The following is an 18,987-nucleotide window of genomic DNA, read 5'->3' on the forward strand; positions in this document are numbered from 1 at the left end:
TGTCTCCGGTGGGGCATTACCAAGGTGGTTCTGTTGGTGTCTCGGCTCAACAGAAATGTGCAGAGGTTTGTGGCTTGACCGTGGGATCATCTGGCGGACGCCACAGACGCGCTGGTGGCCCGGTGTGGTCAGTATAATCTGATTTATGCCTTCCCTCCTCTTATGCTTCTGCCTAGACTTCTACACAGGATTGAGGCAGAAAGGATTCCAGTCATCTTAGTGGCTCCGGACTGGCCTTTGTCGGCTTGGTACGCCAATCCGGTGCGGCTGGTCGCTGACGTTTCTTGGAAGCTTCCTCTCAGGAAGGATCTGCTGTCCCAAGGACCAGTCTTCCATCCTGCTTTACAGTCGCTTGCTTTGACGGCATGGCTGTTGAACCCTAGGTGCTGAAGGATAAAGGTTTGTCTGAGTCAGTGATTCCTACGCTGTTAAAAACTAGGAAGATCTACCATTGTACATGGAAGACGTACATTGCGTGGTATGAGTGTCTTGGGGTTCATCCTCTTTGCTTCTCGGTGGCTCAGATATTGACCTTCATTGAGTATCATAAAGGACCAGGTTTTGGCTTTGTCGGTCTTCTTCCAATGACCCTTGGCCACACACTCCCTGGTGCGTACCTTTCTTCAGGGTGTCCGAAATTTGTTTCCCCCAGTGCGGTCTCCATTGCCGCCTTGGAACCTCAATTTTGTACTTTCGGCCCTCTAGAAACCTCACTATTAGGATCTTCGGGAGATTCCCCTGCTTACGCTGTCCCAGAGGTGGCCTTTTTTGGTGGCGATCACCTCTGCGTGCAGAGTGTCGGAATTGGCGTTAATCATTCATGTCGTAATTTTTTTAGCTGGTTATGTTCCTGAGAGACCTGCAATCAACAGCCGGACTGGGTTTCGGACTGGATATCCTAGATTCTTAAGGTCTCCCAGCCTGGCCAGCGAGCATGTGCAGATTATAGCCCAGCGCTAGGCCTCGCAACGACAGAGCCCCAATGGACGGGGGCTAGCCCACAAGTGATACACCTCGCCGGGACGCACACAACCTAGTTCGGCCTGAGTCGCAGTGTACTCCTTGGCCGTCAGCACCCCCACCCCGAGTGGAGAGGTAGTTTGTATGGAGTGGCACCCTCCCGATGTCGTTGGTATGGGGAGTAGTGTCCCCCCATATCTCTTGCGGTCTCGGGGTGGATGTGGGCCCCTCCCTGGGAAGGTCAGACTCTCGGGTACCCCTCATTCCCACTGGCCTCTCGGTATGTACCAGGCTCCCCCAAGGCCTACCTCAGTCAGCGATGGGGGTCCTCAGGGGGTGGATGCCCCGATGCCGCTATAGTGGATCCGGGGGTATATTAACCTCCCGATGCCACTAATGGTTTGGACCTTTTAGGGGGTCCTGTAGACCGCATGGCGAGCTGAGGGGGCCGCCATTTTACTATAGAATCGTTCAGCCTCATTTTGCAGAAGATCCCATTGAAATGCATGGGCGGCCATGTTTTTATGGTTTCCCCATAGGGTGGCCATTTTCTTGGAGTCCGCGAACGCTGGACAGCAGAGAGCAGCTAGACCTTTACTCTAGTGATGACCCAGGTACTTTCTCTTCCTGTGAAGATCGTTTTTTTTCTGCACAGCAGACCGATCCTGCTCTCCTCCATATCGAATGGTGGTATGTCTATTGGGGTCCCTGTAGGTCTCTCTCTCGCTTTGCTATCTGCAGTGCTAGTTGCTGGGATCTGTAGTACCACTGGTGCAGCAGTGTGGGTCCGTTTTTCGCAGTTTTCCTAAAGTGAAACTGCACCATTCCAGGGTTCATATTAAGTCCCAGGAACAAATTTCACCTACAGATCCCCTCCTTGCCGTTGCGAGGACCTCTGGGTCGCAACCCCTGTCTGACTTAAAAAGAAGTTTTGAAAAACCTTGTCTCAAAAGTGGATTTGGTTTTAAAAAATACCTCTTGTAAAAAGCAACCTATGCCCTACCCTGCCTCTCCTGTATCCTCAGAGTCTGAGGTAGATATGGTCACCGCGGACACAGGTCAACCTGAGGGTTTTGCGTCATCACAATCGGATGGCAAGGGTGGCATATCCTCATTTGCAGCCGTGTGGGAAAACGCGCTGGTGGGGGCACTTAGTGTCAGTTCGCGAAACTCTAAAAATGGCAGATGATTCTGCAGCGTCAGGGACACAGGTGTCATTTGGCACTCGCAAATCCCAGATGTCGGACAAGGTTTTCCCTTCAAAACTTTTTGACAAAATTTTCTCTGACTAATGGGGTTGCCTCAAACAGATGTTAGTGGTGCCAAATCGTTTTAAGAGGCGCTATCCATTCGCGGATGCGGTATCGGCAAAATTGAAGGTGGACCATCTGGTCTTCAGACTGAACAAATCTACTGTGGTCCTGGTGGAGGAGTCCCCGGTCTTTACAGACCCTGTGGGTAGAAGGATTGAGTCTTTGTCCCGCCACTTACATGTGATAGCGGGCTCAATACTAAAACCGATCTTCGTGATCACTCTGGTGTTCCAGACCATAACGGAATGGGCAAGGTTACTAAAAAGTTACCTAGAAACAGAATAGCTCCCTCCGGGCCTGGCGGAGCTAACGGACCAAATGGTCCAAGCCCTACTATTTATATGTGATGCATTGCTAGATGCTGCACCTCTTGTAGCCAGAGTACTGGTGGGGGTAGCTATTAGACACATGGTTTGTCTAAAAAGCTGGTCTGCGGATCAGGCTTCAAAAAAGGCTCTTTCAGAGCTCCCCTTTACAGGAGACCGTTTGATTGGATTCTCATTGGATGAACTGATCAAGGGTCTTACAGGTGGCAACAGTACTCTCCTTCCTCAATCCTCCAAGGGCAAGTCACCACGTAATAGACGGGGGCCTTATTTTACAGCCCACAGGCACGCAGGAGAAAGGATCTAAGCCATTTAGGTCTTCTGGGGGTTTCCAAGAAGACATGGTCGGGTAAGCTGAGAGCAGGCCAATCCAGATCTTCAGACAAATCCCCATCTGCATGAAGGGACACCCTCACCCGTAACTGGGGTGAGGGGACATATTCGCTTCTTTCCAGAACCATGGACCTCCTTGATTCAGGACAAATGGGTCTACGAACTGATCCGATGGGGTTATAAGATCAAACTCAGGTTTCCACTATCGGACAGATTCTTCCCGTCCGATCTACGCCACCAGATCGGTTAAGGGATTTACGAGAGGTGGTACAAGATCTGCTATCGCAAGGGATGATTGTGCCGGTTCCCTCTCAGGAACTCTTTCAGGGGTTCTATTCAAACCTGTTCACTGTTTCCAGGAAAGAAGGCAAAGTGGGCAGACTCACATTCAGTCCCGTTGGGCGACTTGACAATCACTGTACGGACTCTGCAAGAGTTCGGCTGGAACATCCATTTCAAATCTCAGCTTCGGAGAGGGTGTTTCTTCCCCTGGAAGAGCTGCAAAAGTTGCAGAGGGCGATTTGTTTGCTGTTATCCAGCAACCTGTCCTCTCTGCGGACCTGCAAACGAGCCTTAGGTCTGATGGAGTCGGCCTTCCAGGTGGTTCCGTTTGCTCAGTTCCACACGAGACCCTTACAAAGGGAAATTCTTGTCAAGTGGAACAAAGATTCAAAATCATTGGGCACTTTGATTTGGTTGAGTCACAGCACAAAGCGTGCTCTTCTGTGGTGGCTTCGCTCTTTGGCTCTACGCCAGGGCAAGTCCTTCCTCTTATTGTATTGAACCGTTGTAACTAGGGATGCCAGCCTGTCCGGCTGGGGAGGAGTGGCTTGGGAAGCTGTGTGTCCAGGGGTCCTGGACCGTGGAAGAGTCCAGACTACCAATCAATCTTCTGGAACTCAGAGCAATAAAGCTTTTCCTGAGTCACTGGACAAATCGTTTCCAGGGTTGTCCAGTTCGGATTAAATCGGGCAATGCGACGGCCGCGGCTTACGTCAATCATGGCAGCCCGTGTCTTGGCGGCCCGGGAGGAAGTTTGCAAGGCGGCAGCCTGGTCGTCTGTGCACACGTTCACAAAATTCTACAAAGTAGATGTGTTGGCATCCGCGGGTGCTTCTTTTGGCCTCAAGGTTTTGCAGGCGGCAGTTTAAAAGAGAGCATTTTCTCTTTGAGGGTGTATGTTTTCTAGGTGAGCTCCAGTTGTTCCTGGTTGAGCTCCATGTTTACTGGTTGGCTAAGTTTAGCCTTTGGGGAATTACGTTCTTTTTTGCTTTGTTTTTTCCACCCCTCATGCAAACACTGCTTTGGGACATCCCAATGGTCAAGAAGAATATGGAGCTGCCCCTGTCAATGAACGATGGAGAAAACTGGATTCTCTATCGTTCATTGACAGACGCGGATCCATATTCTTCTTAACCATTGGGTTATGCTGCCCCCTACAGGAGTAGGACACTAGGCAGGAAAAATCTTTACCAGGCCTATGGTACAGTCCCTGAGTGTATACACCCACACACTCTGCTATAGGCATTCCGTTTTTTTTTTCCTGCCTAGTCAGGATAAAATATCTAGTTCCCTGCTGGGATTTCGGTCCTAGCATATTATGTAAAAAGGGAACCTTTTGTCTAAATTTTAACTTTTTAGCTAGTTATGTACCTGAGAGAACTACAATCAACAGCCGGACTGGGCGTCAGACTGGATATTCTAGATTCTTATGGGCTCCCAGTCTGGCCAGCGAGCGTGTGCAGGTCGAAGCTCCGCACTAGGCCTCGCCACGACATAGCCCCAGTGGGCGGGGGCTGGCCTGCGAGTGAAACACCTCGCTGGGACGCACACGACCTAGTTTGGTTTGAGTCGCAGCGTATCCCTTGGTTGTCAGCACCCCCACACCCCGGGTGGAGAGGTGGCTTGTCTGGAGTGGCGCCCACCCGAATGTCGTTGGTATGGTGAGTAGTGTCCCCCCATATCTCTTGCGGTCTCGGGGTGGACCTGGACCCTTCCCTGGGACGGTCGGACCCTCGGGTTACCCCCCATCCCCCATATCCCCCTTTGTATGCGGTGTGCCTAGGGACCATCGACCATCCAAGGCTCCCCCCAGGCCATCCTCCCTACTATTTCATAGGGGGTCCCTATCTTAGTCGGGTACAGTGCAGGGGCTGTAGCAGATGATGGGGGTATTAATCCTGGTGGGGGTCCCTACCAGGGACCCCCTATGTCTGATTGATCGTTGGACCCTTCAGGGGATCCTGTAGACCACATGGCGTGCCATGGATGCCACCATTTTCTTGTAGATCAGCTGTACAAGGCTCGGCAGCCATTTTTTAGTAGTTTCCCTTTGAAATGCATTGGGCAGCCATTTTGTTGTGGTCTTCCTAATTAACTGCATTGGGCAGCCATTTTCTCGGAGCCTGGGAATGCTGTACCTCTGGTGCTGACCCAGGTACTTCCTCTGAAGTGTACAGAAAACGATCCTCACAGGAAGACTGACTCTGCTCTCCCTAATATTGGGCGGTGGTGAGTCTATCGTGGTCCCTGTAGGTTGTTCCCTCACTCTGCTATATCAGAGTTAATGTGCTGGGACTTGTAGTACCACTGGTGCAGCAGTGTGGGGTCATTTCTTGCAGTATTCTTAGTGACACTGAGCTGTCCCTGGGTAACCTGGGTATCCCTTGTCTGGGCGATGTTTGTTTTTTTTTTTTTTTTTTAAACCCTGGTGTCAAAAGTTGTTATGGTCATAAAAAACAGGACTAGTAAATAAAAAGCACCCAATGCCCTCACCTGCCTCATCTGTATCCTGATATATCCTCATCTGCAGCCACACGGGGGAAAAAGTGCTGATGGAGGCACTTATAGTGTTAGTGCGGGAAACTCTAAAAATGGCAGAAGATTCTACAGTGTCAGGGGCGCAGGTGTCTTTTGGCAACCTCAAAGCCCAGAGTCGGTCAAGGTTTTCCCTTGTCCGTAACTTTTTGAAAAAATTGTCACTGAACAGTGGGGGTGCCTTAAACACGTGTTAGTGGTGCCGAAGCGTTTCTCGAGACGCTATCCCTTTGTGGATCAAAAAATGGACCGTTCCACCGAAGGTGTACCACCCGCTCTCCAGACTGAACAAATCCACTGTGATTCCCGTGGAGGAGCCTCCAGTCTTTAAAGACTCTATTGATAGAAGGATGAGGCTCTGTCCCACCACTTACATGTGATAGTGGGCTCAATACTTAGACCGGTCTTAACGATCGTTTTGGTGTCCCAGACCATTACGGAATGGGCAAAGCTCTTCAAGAGTGATTTGGAAGCGAGACAGCTTCCCCCTGTCTTTGCCGAACTGGCGGATAAAATGGTCCAAGGTATAAAATTGATATGTGATGCGTCTTTAGATGCGGCCCACCTTGCATCTAGAGTAGCCGCGGTAGGGATAATCATGAGATACATGGTGTGGCTAAAATGCTGGTCTGCAGACCAGGCTTACAAAAAGGCTCTGTCAGACCTGCCCTTTTACAGAGGATCGCTTAAATAGTTCTTCTTTGGATGAACTTAAGGGTCTTACTGGTGGGAAGAGTACTTTTCTTCATCAATCTGCTCAGGGTAAAGCACCTCGTCGTGACAGGGGTCCCTCTTTTTCAGCATACAAGCTGCCCTTTCTGTGCCTCTGGCACGCAGGAGAAGGATCTAAGACTTTTAGATTATCTGGGGTATCCTAGAAGACATGGTCAGGTAAGCCGAGAGCAGAACCCTCCAGTTCTGCAGTTAAGCCCTCCTCTGCATGAAGGGGTGCCCTCACCTGTAATTGGGGTGGGGGGACGTCTTAGTTTCTTTCCGGGAACCATGGACCTTCTTGATTCAAGACGAATGGGTCCACGAACTGATTCAGGTCTCCACCGTCGGACAGATTCTTCACACCCAATCTACGCCTATCCCCATACCAGTTAAGGGATCTACGAGAAGCGGTACAAGATTTGCTGTTGGAGAGGTGATTGGGACGGTTTGCTCTCGGGAGCGCTTTCAAGGGTTTTACTCAAACCTTTACACTGTGCCCAGGAAAGAAGGCAAGTGCTTTCCTATCTTGGACCTCAAGGCTCTGAACCGCTTTGTGGGGGTACAGAAGTTTTGAATGGAGTCCATTCCCACAGTAGTGGCCTCCCTACACCAAGGAGACCTTTTGGCCTCTATCAATATCGAGTATGCCTACCTTCACATACCCTCACTTCGTTGTGGGGGCGAGGAGCATTATCAATTTGTGGCGTTACCCTTTGGTCTTTCCTCCGCTCCCAGGGTCTTCACCAAAGTGTTGGCTCCAGTATTGACATTACTGCGACAGCAGGGGATTGTGGTACTGGGGTACCTGGATGATCTCCTCTTAGGAGCAGACTCCCATTCAGCCCTGCTGGCCGACTTAACCTTCACTGTATGGACTCTGCAAGAGTTCGGTTGGAACATCAATTTCCAGAAATCTGCTCTAGCCCCATCCTTCAAACTTGATTACCTGGGACTGACTCTTTCCTCCTCTGGACAAACTGCAAAAATTGCAGAGGGCGATTAGCCTGCTATTATCCCGCAAACTGTCCTTTCTACGGACTTGCATGCGGGGGCTGGGCCTTATAGTGTCTACCTTCGAGGCGGTTCCGTTCTCACAGTTCCACACGAGACCTCTGTAACAAGGATCCAAAATCTTTGGACTATCTGATCCTGCTGAGCCAAAATTACGAGAAGTGCTCTGCTGTGATGGCTCCACTCCCTGGCTCTATGTCAGGCCAAGTCATTCCTTCCCCTGTATTGGACTGTGGTTACCATGGATGCCAGCCTGTCCAGTTGAGGGGGGGGGGGGGGGGAGAGTACTTGGAAAGATGTATGCCCAGGGGACCTGGACTCTAAAGGAGTCCAGACTACCGATCAGTATTATGGAACTCAGAGCAATAAAGCTTTGATTCACTGGACAAATCACCCTCAAGGGTGTGGGGTTCGGATTTAATCAGACAGTGTCACTGCCGTGACTTGGGTCAATCATCAAGGGGGCACCAAGAGTGTCCTGACGGCTCGAGAGATTCCAAGGATCTTAATATGGGCAGAAAACTTTGTTCCAGCCCTATCCGCCGTGCATATCCCCGGAGTGGATGATTGGCAGGCGGATTACCGGAGTCATCAGGTATTGGATCAGGGAGAATGGTCCCTTCACCCGGAGGTGTTTCACCTACTGTGTATCTGGTGGGGGACTCCCGATGTGTATCTGTTGGCCTCTCGGCTCAACAGGAACGCACAGGTTTGTAGCCCGTTCTTGGGTTCCTCTGGCCGATGCCACAGACTCACTGGTGGCTCCTTGGAGACAGTATCAGCTGATCTGTGCGTTTCTCCCACTAAAACTGCTGCCGAGGCTTCTGCGCAGAATAGAGGTGGAAGGGACTTCAGTAATTCTAGTGGCTACAGACGGGCTTCGCCAGTCTTGGTACGCCGATCTGGTGAGATTGGTCGCTGATGCTCCTTGGAGACTTCCTCTCAGGGAAGATCTACTGTCTCAAGGGCCGATTTTCCTTCCTGCTTTACTGTCGCTGCCCTTATCAGCGTGGCTGTTGTAAGCCAGGTATTGAAGGATAGGGGTCTTTCTGACTCGTGATTCCCACACTTTAGAAGGCCAGAAAATCTACCTCTCTGAAGATTTATCATCATGCATGGAAATTGTACATTGCGTGGTGTGAATCCATTAAGGTGCATCCACGCTTATTTTCAGTGGCTCGGATATTGACTTTCCTCCAAAGAGAGGTTGAGCAGCGGTTGGCCTTGGGTACTATCAAAGGCCAGGTGTCGGCTCTAGCGGTTATTTTTCAAAGCCCTTTAGCCATGTATTCTTTGATTCACACTTTTGTTCAGGGTATTCGCCACATGGCTCCCCGCCGATATGGTCCCCGTTACCTCTGTGGGATCTTACTTGGTACTGTCAGTGTTTCAGAAACCTTCTTTTGAACACATTAGGGAGATTCCTCTGCCTACAGTGTCACAGAAGGTAGCCTTTTTAGTGGCTATTACCTCTGTGCGCAGAGTGTCGGAATTAGCAGCGCTATCCTGGCACTCACCTTATCTGGTGGTCCACAGAGACAAGGCAGTACTTCGACCTAATCAGTTGTTTCTTCCTAAGGTGGTTTTGGATTTCCATTTAAATGAAGACATGGGGCTGCCTTCGGTGGCTCTGAGGAAGAGGCGAATGCCTCAAAACTCGTCAGCAGTCATCCAATTAGGACAATAGACACTTGTATGGACTACTCCTGACATTCAAGTGATTGAGTTTGATATGATCGTTTTTCACCTCTGTTTGTGAGTAGCCATTTTTATGTATTATTAATAAAGCCAATATTGAGGATAATGCGCTAGGTCGGTGCGCCTTTCTTTGTGTTTCTTTGTTTGCAGTACTTTTGGACTACCCCAGTCCTTTAGGGCAGCAAGACCTCAGCCATCCGAGACGCCATGAAAGAGTAGTCGTGGAGCTTGGATTTTGAGCACAGGAGAAAGGCGTTTCTTACACCACGTTGTTTTGGAGCTGCCTTCAGTATGTCCTAAGCCCAAGCATCCTTAAGAATTTTCCTTGCATTCTCTGGATGTGGTTAGGGTAATCAGGGTTTACCTGGCGGTTACTGAGTCCTTGGGAAAATCAGACTCGCTTTTGTCTTCACGGAAGGACCTCGGAAAGGCTTGGCTGCGTCTGCTGCAACCATATCCAGATGGATCAGACAGACGGTGGTACAGGCTTATTCAATTAAGGGTCAAGTGCCACCTTTCCCTGTGAAGGCACATTCTACTAGGGCGCTGAGTGCCTCTTGGGCTTTTCACCATCATATGTCAGTGATACAAGTTTGCATGGTGGCAACTTGGTCGTCTGTACACTAATTCACAAAATTCTACAAGGTAGATGTGTTGGCATCTTTGGATGCTTCTTTTGGCCGCAAGGTTTTTGCAGGCTGCTGTTTAAAAGAGAATTTATTCTCTTTGAGGGTGTATGTTGTTTCTAGGTAAGCTATAGTTGTTCTAGGTTGAGCTCCATGTTACCTGGTTGGCCAAGTTTAGCCTTTGGGAATTACATTCTTTTCTACGTAGTTTTCCCACCCCTCATGTTAATACTGCTTTGGGACATCCCAATGGTTAAGAAGAATATGGAGCTGGGTCTGTCAATGGACGATAGAGAAAACTGGACTTTTGACTTACCGTAAAATTATTTTCTCTGAAGTTCATTGACAGACACAGCATCCGCCCCTCTATAAATGAGTTGGGTTTGGTTTTTTTTCTTCTAACACTGCTTGCAATTAAACTGAATGCCTATAGCAGAGTGAGTGGGTGTATACCCCCAGGAATGCCCCATAGGCGCGTGGTAAAGATTGCCTGCCTAGTGTCCTACTCCTGTAGGGGCCAGCATAACCCAATGACAGATAAGGTTATAATAAGAAGAATATGGAGCTGCGTCTGTCAATGAACTTTAGAGAAAATAATTTTACGGTAAGTCAAAAATCCATTTTTTTTTTTTCCGTATTTGAAAAGCTTATCACAACCTGTGAATGCAGTTAAATCTGAAGCACATGCCTATAGCAGCCATTTAGGTTTTGCCATTCGCATGCTTCCTTTTCATTTACCTCCCAAATCTTCTTGCTTAATTTAATGTATGTGATTGCTGTATGTTTGGATTGTTGGAGTTTGACATCATCATAGCAATATTCGGAGGTGCAAAATGACCCTTCTCCTTCACAGCATTGTATGTATTTTATGCTTTTTAAACTGACATTCATGTTTTTCATTACTACTTATTTCAGTATAAATGTTGTGTTCAAGCATTACTTTGCTTTACCCCGGTTCACACCAGTGCGTCTTTGGAATCGCGCTACTTAAGTGTGATTTCAAAGCCGCAGATCAGTGCGATTTGGACCTCCAATTGCAGCTTAAGACTTCATTTAACAGAAGTCAATGCAAGTCGCATTAAAATCACGAAAAAATAGTGCTGGAACCTTTTTCAAAGTCGCTGTGACTTGAGTCGCAACAATTTTGAACAGTTCCATTGCTGACAATAAGGTGCGACTTTGCACCTTATTGCAAAAAGGTGCGATTTTGAACTGCCAAATTGCATGACCAATTGCACTGATGTGATCCAGGGCTTAGTAAGTGTTGTGCATTACAGTAACATACCTTGAACCCCCTTGACAAACACAATATGTCAACATAAGAATCTTTTTATCTTTGCAGGGCTATATATGAATCATCAATGAGAACCTTAGATCAGCTTCTGCAGCCATAAATAAGCACCAACATTTTATTTTCGTAAAAAAAGAAAAATGTACAAAGGTTTGAATATCACTTGCCAGCATTTTTATCTATTTAATAATAAAGAAAACAAACTCTCAGGAGTCTAGTAAAATCAAATGTACAATTAAATAACTGTTTAGTAAGCATCTTTGTAAATATAAAAATATTTTAATGAATTGAATGCTGTGTCTGGCTAAGTTTGTAATTGGTAATCATTTTTGCTTTGTGAGGTATTCTAGATTAAATCCCTTCGTGACCTGAAGTATTTTTATAATTCTGGCCAGTATCATTGGAATGACTTTATTAGTGTGTGTCTTGTTCTTTTTGATTTGTTTTTTGTTTTTATCATAAATAGGTACAATCTAGTCCACCCATGTCTTCCAAAATAGAGCTTGTACAATAGAGGTGCGCATCTTCACTAGTCTCATGATTTGATTATGATTATCCTGTTAGCGTTTCGATGCATCACGATTACTGCCTATGGTTTTCATCAAAAAATCCAAGCAGTCAGAAGGACTCCACTTTTTTTTTTTTTTCCATTTTATCTGCTCTTTAAAAAAGGACACTTCCTACATGTAGCAAAGTCTGAACACAGGCAGACAACAACAGTATTTATTTGGAACCGTAAATACTAAAGGGCACAGCCCCCTCCCCCCACACCATACACAGCCCCCCCTGCACATTACACAGCCCCCCCCTGCACATTACACAGCCCCCCCCCTGCACATTACACAGCCCCCCACCCTGCACGTTATGCACCCCCCCCCCCCCACCTGCTGGGGGGGCACTGGCTGCTATGGGGGCCCTGTGCCCAGTCCCTCCTTTCCTTGTTAAAGTAGGGATCCCTCCTGGGAGCCTTGTGGAGCTGCATGTAGCGGCCATTTTGATGTGGCCTATGTGTTTCAATGACTAGCGGCCATGTTTGTGTGGTCTGGCATCCGTTTTTGTTAGTCCATCGTACTAATAGAGCAGCGGCCATTTCCGCTGTGGGAGCTCCTCCTTTTGCCCTGGTGCTGACTCCTGGATTTACTCTTTCCCTTTGGATGCCGCACGTTGAGCAGTGCAGACAGTGCTACACTAATGTGGTGCTGGTGACCTGGAGGTAACCCTTAACAGCGCTAGACACTTTTTGTGGGGTCCCCCTCTTTACTGATGGAGTCTCTAGTGCATGTTTCCCAACCTGAACCCCTCTGAGGCTACAGGTCCCTCAGGGTCCCAGCCATCATCCATTGATGCACCGACGGCGGTCCTGGAGTCCTTTGTTTCCTGGTGGAGGTGGCTTTTGGATGGCGGGTTAACAAAAAGCGTCTCTCGCCTTCCCCATCTGTCTTGTTAGATCCTGAATCTGACTTGGCCGCCGTGGACGTGGCCCACCCTGCGGGGTCTGCAGGCATGCCCCCTGGATTATCAGACAGTGAGGATGATTCCTCTACGCCTGTAGCTGTGCACGAGAAGACGCTAGTTGATGCACTGATTGCATTGTGTGGGAAACTTTAAAAATGGAGCAAGCAGCTGAAGCTGACAGATTTGTCTCAAGTGGGAGCATCCTAAAGATCCCTTTGTGGTTCCTAAACGCTTTGCGGTAAGGTACTCCCTTGAAGAGTCCCTCCTCAGGAAGTGGTCTGTTAGGTGGACCCCCTGGTTTCCAGATTGAACAAGGCAACCATGATATTCTGGTAGCGGAATCTCTGGTTTTTAAAGATCCACCTGACAGGAAGGCGTGCCTGGGCTTGGAGTCTGTGGGCCGCAATATGTTGACTGTTGCTGGTTCGGCGCTTAGGCCAGTCCAAACTATTGCCCTGGTGTTGCAAACTCTGATCGAGTGGGCTAAACTTTTGCACCATGACCTAGAGGGTGAGCAGCTTCCCCCGGTCTTTGCTGAGTTGGCGGACCAGTTGGTCCAAGGACTGCAGTTTGTCTACGATGCCTCTTTGGATGCGGCTCCCCTGATTTCTAGGCTGTCTGTTTTGGCAGTGGCTCTTAGGCGTGTATTGTGGCCTAAGTGTTGGTCTGTGGACCAGACTTCTAAAAAAGCTCTGACTGATTTACCTTTTTAGGGCGATTGCCTGTTTGGGGCTACCCTGGATGACCTCATTAAGAGTGTCACAGGGGGGAAGGGTACCTTTCTTCCACAGTCTGGGAAAGGTAAAGAATCTTCTCGCAGACGCGGCCCGTCTTTCTCGGCACACAAGAAGTTTTTTCGTCCCTCCAGGATCCACTGACAAGGGTGAGAAGGGTTCAAAATCTTTCAAGTTCTTCTCGGGAGGTTCCAAGCGGCCCTGGTCTGGCAAGCTGAGAGCAGGATTCTCTAGACCCTCGGACAAGGCTCCTTTAGCATGAGGGTGGGCCCTCACCCATGCCTGAGGTGGGGTGACGTCTTTGCTGGTTTCCGGGCCCGCGGACCTCCTTTGTAAACGATAAATGGGTGCATGAAGTGATACTGTCCAGTTACAAGATAGTTTCATTCTTGCCCCTCCGGAAAGGTGTTTCCCTTCCAATGTGTGTCTGTCCCCGGACCGATTGCACGCTCTCTTTAGGGAAGTGCAAGACCTGTTGCTTCAGGGTGTGATTGTTCCGGTATCAGAATGATTACAGGGTTTTTATTCAAACCTGTTTACAGTCCCAAAGAAGGAAGACAAGGTACGTCTGTTTCTGGACCTTAAGGCCCAGAACTGCTTTGTGTGGGTACAGACGTTCAGAATGGAGTCCATTCGCACGATGGTGGCATCCCTTGATCAGGGGGACCTCCTTGCACCTATCGACATATAGGATGCATACCTGCACATTCCAGTATGTGCCGACACCTTCGCTTCCTCTGTTTTGCTGTGGAAGAGGAGCATTATCAGTTTGTGGCATTACCCTTTCGTCTGGCCTCTGCTCCTCGGGTCTTCACAAAAGTGTTGGCACCGGTGCTAGCATTGTTGCTTCAGCAGGGGATCGTGGTACCGGGGTACCTGGACGATCTTCTGTGAGCGGAGTCTCCGACTGCTCTGATGGCCAACTGGAGATTGCTCTGCAAACTCTGAACCTTCAGGAGTCTGCTTTGGTTCTGCCCACCAAAACTGGACTATCTGGGTCTGACTCTGGACTCGGCCTCAGCTGGCGTGTTTCTTCCTCTGGAAAAACTCCAGATATTACAAGAGGAAATTCAGCTTCTGTTCAGCAAACGGTCATCCCTCTGGGCTTACATGGGAGTGCTTGCCTGATGGTGTCCACCCTCGAGGCGGTCTGTTTGCACAGTTCCACACAAGATCTTTGCTAAAGAGATTCTGGTGAAATGGAACAAGGATCCACGGTCTCTAGAGGTGGCTTAGTTCTCTCGCACTTCGACATGAAAAATCCTTTCTCCCCCTGTACTGGATGGTTGTCACTACGGATGCCAGCCTGTCCGGGTGGGGAGGCGTACTCAGCACAGGTGTGCTTAGGGGTCTGGACTCTGGCAGAGTCTAGACTGCCAATTAATGTTCTGGAAATCCGAGCGATCATTATGTCCTGGCGGCTCGGTAAGTAGCTGGCATTCTAAGGTGGGCTGACTGATTTTGTTCCAGCCCTCTCAAATTTCTGCCACAACTCCTGTGCAGGATCAAAGCAGAAGGGAATTCCGTCCAGACTGACCTCGCTGGTCCTGGTATGACTGGTCGCCGATGCTCCTTGGGGACTTCCTTTCAGGGAGGATCTGCTGTCCCAAGGACCGATCTTCCATCCTGCTTTACAGTCGCTGGCTTTGATGGCTTGGCTGTTCAAGGTGCTGAAGGATAGGAGTTTATCTGAGTCTGTATTTCCTACCCTGTTGAAAGCTAGGAAATCTGCCATCGTACATGGAAGACATACATTGTGTGGTGTGAGTCTCCTTGGGGTTCCTCCTCACTCCTTCTCAGTGGCTTAACGGGGGGTTGAACAGAAATTGGCATTGAGTACCATCAAGGGCCAGGTATCCGCTTTTGCGGCCTTCTTTCAGCGACCTTTGGGCTCACACTTTTTTCAGGGTGTCCGACATTTAGTTCCACCAGTGTGGGCTCTGCTGCCGCCTTGGGATCTTAATTTGATGCTTTCAACTCTGCAGAAGCCTCCTTTTAAAAATATTTGGGAGATTTCCCTGCTTACATTGTCTCAGAAGATGGCCTTTTTAGTGGCTGTCACTTCTGCACGCAGGGTGTCGTTACTGGCGGCGTTATCCTGTCAATGACCTTAGCTGGTGATTCACCAAGATAATTTGGTTCTTTACCCCTGTCTGTCGTCCCATCCAAAGGTTGTCTCTGATTTTCATTTGAATGAAGACATTGTGTTGCCTTCCCTGTGTCCCAGGCAAAACATCCGAAGTAAATTGCCTTGCATGCCTTGGATGTGGTCCGGGCAATTAAGGTGTACCTGGCAACTAGAGTCTTTCAGTAAGTCAGACTGTTATTTGTGCTCATGGATGGACCTCGAAAAGGGTTGTCCGCTGTGACCATTTCCCCATGGATCAGACAAACGGTGGTTTAGGCCTGTTCCATCAAGGGTCCGGTTCCTCCTTTCCCTGTCAAGGCGTACTCTACTAGGGCGCTTAGTGCCTTCTGGGTAGGGGTGCACCGATCCGACTTTTCTAGTCCCGATACCGAGGCTGGCTTTGCGTATCTGTCGCTACCCATCCGGTACTATTGTTTTGTTATAACAATTGTGCATTCAAAATCTAAAATATTTTGTAATCAAAGCCAAACTCAAAATTAAAAAGAATAAAATGTAGCCACAAAAAAAAAAAACTGTTTATTGCTTGAACATACAATAGTAATCAAACAGTAAACCTGTAAAAAATATAAAGTGCAAAATCCTGCAAACAGGAATTTAAAATGCAACATGCAACATAGGTTCTGCTGCGACGAAACCGGATCGGCCGTGGATCTGTTCATTTTACCGATCCCAGATCCAGCTATTTTGCCAGTATCGAGGCCGATATCCGATCCCAATATCGGATCGGTGCATCCCTACTTCTGGGCCTTCCGTCATCAGGCGTTAGAGACGCAGGTTTGCATGGCGGCCTCCTGGTGGTCTGTGCACACTTTTACAAAGTTATATGAAGTGGATGTATTGGCATCTGCGGATGCTTCCTTTGGCCACAAGGTTTTGCAGGCTGCTGTGTAACAGGACCTGATCCTCTTTGAGGGTGGATTGTTTTTTCACGTGAGCTCCGGTTGTTTGGTTGAGTCCCTGTTGCCTGGTTGGCTAATGTTTAACCTTGGGAATATTTTGGCTGTTCCCACCCATGTTTAACACTGCTTTGGGATGTCCCAATGGTTATGAATACCAGGAGCTGTGTCCATCAATGAATAAAAGAGAAAATGGGATTTGACTTACCGTAAAATCCATTTCTCTGATGTTCATTGACGGACACAGCACCCACCCCACTGCAGAGTTATTATTCTCCTGATACTGCTTGTTACAAAACTGAGTGGCTATAGCAGAGAGCGGGAGTATACCCCCTGGGACTGCCCATGGGTGTAGCCAGGATTTTTTTCTGCCTAGTGTCCTACTCCTGTAGGGGGCAGTATAACCCGATGGCTATGAATACCAGGAGCTGTGTCTATCAATGAACATCAGAAAATGGATTTTACAGTGCGTCAAAAATCCCATTTTTCTCTTTCGTTCATTGATGGACACAACTCCATATCTTCTTCGGCCCCTGGGTTATGCTGCTCTCCATAAGCGTAGGACACTAAGGGGAAACAAGTTTGACCGCCTATAGCAGTGGTTCTCAATTCCGGTCCTCGGGACCCACTAACAGGCCAGATTTTAAGTATTACCTTGGGGGATGCAGACTAGAATACTGCAATCACTGAGCAGCAAATGAGATCACCTGTGATGTAATTTAGTTATCTTGCAAACCTGGCCTGTTGGTGGGTCCCGAGGACCGGAATTGAGAACCACTGGCCTATAGGGCAGTCCTAGGGGGTATACTCCCACTTCCTGCTATAGGACTTCAGTTTTTTTCTGCCTAGTCAGGAGTAAGGACCTAGTTCCTTGCTGGGATCTCTGGTTCTGGCATTTTTTCCTTTTTAAACAGAATTTCTTTTTTATTTTCTGTTCCTGTGAGAACTACAATCAGCTGCCGGACTGGGCGACGCACTAGATATGCTAGATCCTTACGGTCTTCCCAGTCTAGCCAGCGAGTGTGACCCAACTTTAGCTGAGTTGGCCGCATCATAGCCCTACTGGATGGGGGCTGGCCGGCGAGTGAAACACCTCGCATAGCCCTGGTCACGACCTGAGTTGGAGCGTACCTCTGGCCTGCAGCACCCCCATTCCAAGATGGTGGGCTGGACTGCCCGGAGTGTTGCCCGCTCGGTTCCCAGTTGTGAGGAGTAGGGTCTTTGCCTCCCCCCGCCCCCACCCCTCCTGGGGAGAATTGTTGGGGTGGACGCGGGCCCTTCCCTTGGGTTGGTAGGGCCCCCTACATGCCTTTCCTTCCCACATGGTGGCCACCCTCTCACTAGCGGGGTCCCCTTGCACAAATCAACCTCCCCTATAGCCTAGTCCCCCTTCCATGGGGTGGCCAGGCTATTCTTAAGTGTGGGGTGTCCTGCAGTGATGGGCTGGTGGGGGGAGGGAGCGCGCCGCTGGCAGCTCACACTAACATTTTTATGTGGTAAATATCATAGTGGGAGGGCTACAGGTACTTGAGGGGCCATTGGGGGTCCTAGATGTTGCGCAGCACTACCTTTTTCCTGTAGATGGGCTTCGGGCATGTCTGTGTAGGCCATGTTTTCGAAGCTTCTCATTAAAGTCAATGTGGTGGCCGTTTTCCTGTAGCCTATGGAGAGGTAATGGGCCTCTAGTGGCAGTGACTGCGCTTCCTCTTCCTTTCTGATCGCCGCATCAGAGCGCGCTTGGCGCTCTGTGTCCTTCCTTAGGTCGGTAGTGGGGAGTCCCTGTGGGTGTGCAGCTCCCTCTTTCCGCTATAGTCGTGCCGCTGGTGCGCTGGGACCTGTAGTACCACTGCTGCAGCGGTATGGGGGATTCTTGTAGCAATTTTTTTCAATCATTGCGGGCGGTCACTGGGTTAACCATGGAGTACCTGGAGCATGTGTCACCACTGTCAGATGCTTTGGGACCTCTATGGGACCCTGGCGACCATGACTGCGATCATACAGTCCCTAGTGTCTAAAGTTTATATGGCCCCTCAAAAGCGGCATAGCAAGAAGCGCCCCCCGCCTTCACATGCTGCGTCGGTGCAATTTGGTACCCGCAGACCATCCAAGGTGGACTAAGGTGTTCTTTTCTACTATACTTTATACTACTGTCTTTTAAAGTTCCTGTGGACAAGAGAGCTGAGACTCTGGTCCGATACCTTTTTGAGGCCGGTGTTTGCCATCACCTTGGTCTCCCAGACCTTAACAGGATGGGCAAAGCTTCTGCTCCAGGATTTGGAAGGGGTTTAACATCCTCCTGAGCTGGTAGATCAGTTGATACAGGGGTTACAGTATATATGTGATGCCTCTCTGGATGTGGCCCCTTTAGCCTGCAGAGTGTCTGTGACAGCTGTGATCCTTCACTGCATGGTTTGGCTGAAATACTGGTCTGCAGACCAGGCTTTCAAAAAGGTGTTAACTGATCTCTTTTTTGTAGGAGCCTGCCTGTTCAGAGCTTCTATGGAAGAGTTCATTGAAGGTCTTACGGGAGGTAAGAGTACTCTGCTTCCACAGGTTGCGTAGAGCAAAGAGCCTTGTCGTAAACGTGGTCCTTTCTTCTCAGCTCACAAACGGCCCTTTCCTCCCACAGGCTCCCAGGACAAGGGGTCAAAAATCCCTCGTACC

At 49.1% G+C, this 18,987-nt stretch overlaps 1 protein-coding gene across 1 annotated transcript in view; it reads left to right on the forward strand.

The window, feature by feature from the left end:
- NCAPG2 (non-SMC condensin II complex subunit G2) overlaps nucleotides 1–11,280 on the forward strand; it is a 174,343-nt gene extending 163,063 nt beyond the window's left edge. Inside the window, exon 28 of the mRNA XM_082258393.1 lies at nucleotides 11,141–11,280. Within this exon, the coding sequence (XP_082114519.1) occupies nucleotides 11,141–11,192 (52 nt within the window). The 3' untranslated portion in view covers nucleotides 11,193–11,280. The remainder of the gene's footprint in view (nucleotides 1–11,140) is intronic.
- Nucleotides 11,281–18,987: the final 7,707 nt, after the last annotated feature.

The sequence above is a fragment of the Pelophylax lessonae genome (genome assembly GCF_965119305.1).
Source record: "Pelophylax lessonae genome assembly, chromosome: 5".
NCBI classification, from domain to species: domain Eukaryota; kingdom Metazoa; phylum Chordata; class Amphibia; order Anura; family Ranidae; genus Pelophylax; species Pelophylax lessonae.